This window comes from Chrysochloris asiatica, unplaced genomic scaffold, assembly GCF_000296735.1.
Source record: "Chrysochloris asiatica unplaced genomic scaffold, ChrAsi1.0 scaffold00024, whole genome shotgun sequence".
NCBI lineage: Eukaryota > Metazoa > Chordata > Mammalia > Afrosoricida > Chrysochloridae > Chrysochloris > Chrysochloris asiatica.
In genome coordinates this window covers 3082584-3085625 of record NW_006408542.1, presented here as the reverse complement: position 1 = coordinate 3085625, position 3042 = coordinate 3082584, and the positions used below count along the sequence as shown (strand labels likewise).

The following is a 3042-nucleotide window of genomic DNA, read 5'->3' as shown; positions in this document are numbered from 1 at the left end:
AAAGTGTGTCCACAAAGAACTACAAGAATTGAAATAGTCATGACTTTTGACTTTCAATTCCAACCAAGGACAGAGGATAATCTAATTTCAGTACTAAGTTATCTGTCTTGACTCTCATTATTGGTCTTTTCATCTTTGATATTGTCTACCCTTGGTTATTCCAATTAATTTGCTTTGTTATTCCAATAGTTTTGCTTTCTTTTTTCCCCCCATTAGATACTTTTTAAAACATTCTATTTTGTTGTTGTTGAGAATATACACAGCAAAACATATACCAATTCACCCATTTCTCCATGCACACTTCAGCAACATGGATGACGTTCTTCAAGTTGTGTAACCATTCCCACCCTATTTTCTGAGTTGTTCTTCCCTCCTTAATATAAATTCATTTCCCCCTAAGGTTCCTATCTAACCTTTTTAATTGCTGTTTTCACTTTTATCCCATATATATAGTTCTAAAAAGAGCATAATGCTGAAAGTATACATTTTTTACTAGTCAAGATAAGCTACTGTTTGATTTTAAGACGATGAAGGAATTTTTTTAACATGAGGAGGACAGGTAAGCATTCAGTAGAAGGAGGAAACCAGAACTCCTTGATCAAGTCCCATCCTTCCATGCTAATGCTTTGTATCTTTAAAGGTAATTTTTGTACTCTTATCAAGTCTACCATTGGTGGTTCAGTGGTAAAATTCTCACCTTCCATGTGGGAAGCCTGAGTTTGATTCCTGGCCAATGTACCTCATACATAGTCATACATAGCTTGAATTGTTCATGTTGCTATCATGCTGAACAAGTTTTAGCTGAGCTTCCAGACTAAAATGGACTTAGAAGAAAGAAGGGTTAGTGATCCATTGATGAAAAACCCCTATGGATCACGTTAGTCTGATCAACAACAGATCATGGAGATGGTGTAGAACAGGGCAGGAGTTCTTCTATTGCACACAGGGTCACACTGAGTTGAGGGCCGAGTCAAAGGCAGCTAACAACAACATACGGTCTATCAACACCTGAAGCAGGCCCAGAGCAAAGTTTGTGGAAAGTGTCCAACTCTGTTTGATTTTCCTTTTTGAATCTCTGCAGGCCTGGACAATGTTACAGAGAAGAAAAGATAATTTGCTTCACCCCTCTGTACTTGTAGTTCTTGGGCTAAACCACTTATAAGTGCACACAGAAATGAACAAAGGAGAACCAGGTTATAATTCACAGGAGAATTCCTTGAGGAGAGAGAATATATTTCTGTAGCCATAGTGTAGAAGTACCTGAGCAAAATTAGCCCTGTACTTTCCCAGATATGGTAAAATACTCTCCCGTTCTTTGAGCCATATTCCTCCAGGGCAAACCTGGTATCCCTTTCCAGGTTTTTAAGAGCCTGGTTACTGAATCCTGAGGAATTCTATTACAACTTCCACGAAGTCATCTCAAGGGAATTGAGATTTGGTGAAGGTTTTATTTAATGAATTCCTTTCAAATTTCCTTACAAGTTTAATTTTGTAAGGGCAGTGTCTTGTCTTGGCCTAAATAGTTTAATGCTTTCTGTCCACATTTAAATCAAATGGCAAGGATTTGGAAAAACAAACCCATGTAAACAAGCTTAGCTTTCATCCGGTAGCTGGAAAGATGAGTTGTGGTTCTTACCTGGGTTGGCATGTGGGATGTTTTGGCTGCTTCTGTAGGTGGTTGTAGACCAGAGATCTGCAATAACATTTGACTGGTCAGAACATGAATTTTAATCTAACTGTTCTCATTCTTTCCATGATCCAATCTAGGGATACTTTATATTCTAAGGTCAGAATCAAGGTAATGCTTTGTCCTTGGGCAGCCTGAATCTGCCCTGGAGGAGACATTGAAAAGGAAAAAATAAAAAGTAGATTTAACTCAAAAGACTAGCTGAAAAATCTGGGTAAAAACAACCTTTGTATTTTGCAGTTGTCAAAATAAGTATCTTCTACCAAAAAGCCATATTTCTTTACACTTCATTATTCTTATAATAATTCTCCTCCACTGTGCCAATCTTGAGGAGGTTACACTAATCCTTAAATAGAAAAGTAACATCATTTAACAATTTGCTTAAACTGCATTAAACATGATATGGAGGCAAATAGCATTAGCCTTCTGTCATTTTTTAAAAGTACACAATGGGTTATCCTTACTTACTCTTTGAGAATCAAACACACTTCAACATTCATTATTTATTAGACAATTTCTCTGAAGCCAGAGTTTAGAAGGGAGAGGAAGATTCTGTGAAGACAAATACAAAGCTTCTTTTGGAGAAGGAACCAGTGAAAGGAAAAAGCCAACTTTCATGAACGGGAAGAGATTAGAGAGGCTATAGGAATATCAATTTCTCTTAGAATGTTCTCTAATCTTCAATTAATTTATGATTCCTTTTGCCTTTGGTTCAATTTCTTGGACACAAACTCAAAACAGTTTTATGTTTTCTCTAGTTCTGGTGTGGTGCTGTGGGTTAATGCATTGGACTGCAAGGTCAGTTTGAACCACAACATTGGCAGTTCAAGCTCACCAGCTGTTTCTCAGAAATCATATACAGGGTCGTAGTGAGTTGGAACTGACTCAACGGCATTTAACAACAAAAACAATTATACATGGAGAACAAACAAGATGGCAGATTGGGTAGCAGTGCAATGACACATTGTGTCAGCAACAGCACAGAATACCGGACCGCGCAGACTCAGAGGATGGTGCCAGAACTTTGAACCACATATAAAGGAATATTTAGAAGGTTGGAAGGCTTACAGTTAGGGGAATTTGTAGCAGGAACAAGAAATCCAGTGCTTTCTAATCCAAGACTCTCAGTTGCTCCCAGAGTCACCATCTTGGGAGAGACCAAGTGGTGGTAAGGATCAGAGCAGCCACAGACACCTGACAGAACTGCAGATATAAAGGTGTGGACATTCTTTTTTTGGTATCTGTTCAGTGGTCTCTCGCTGTCTGCACACCTCCATTTAGGTGATTAGAGGGGTGTCTGAACGAGTGTATACCCCATTCCCACCCCCTGAGGGTTCTACTACGCATGTGCACAG

The 3042-nt window shown here is 38.6% G+C and overlaps 1 protein-coding gene across 1 annotated transcript in view; it reads right to left on the bottom strand.

Moving 5' to 3' along the window:
• Positions 1-3042, bottom strand: part of VIT (vitrin) — a 207136-nt gene that overhangs the window by 54892 nt on the left and 149202 nt on the right. Inside the window, 1 exon segment of the mRNA XM_006839358.1 lies at positions 1637-1693. Within this exon segment, the coding sequence (XP_006839421.1) occupies positions 1637-1693 (57 nt within the window).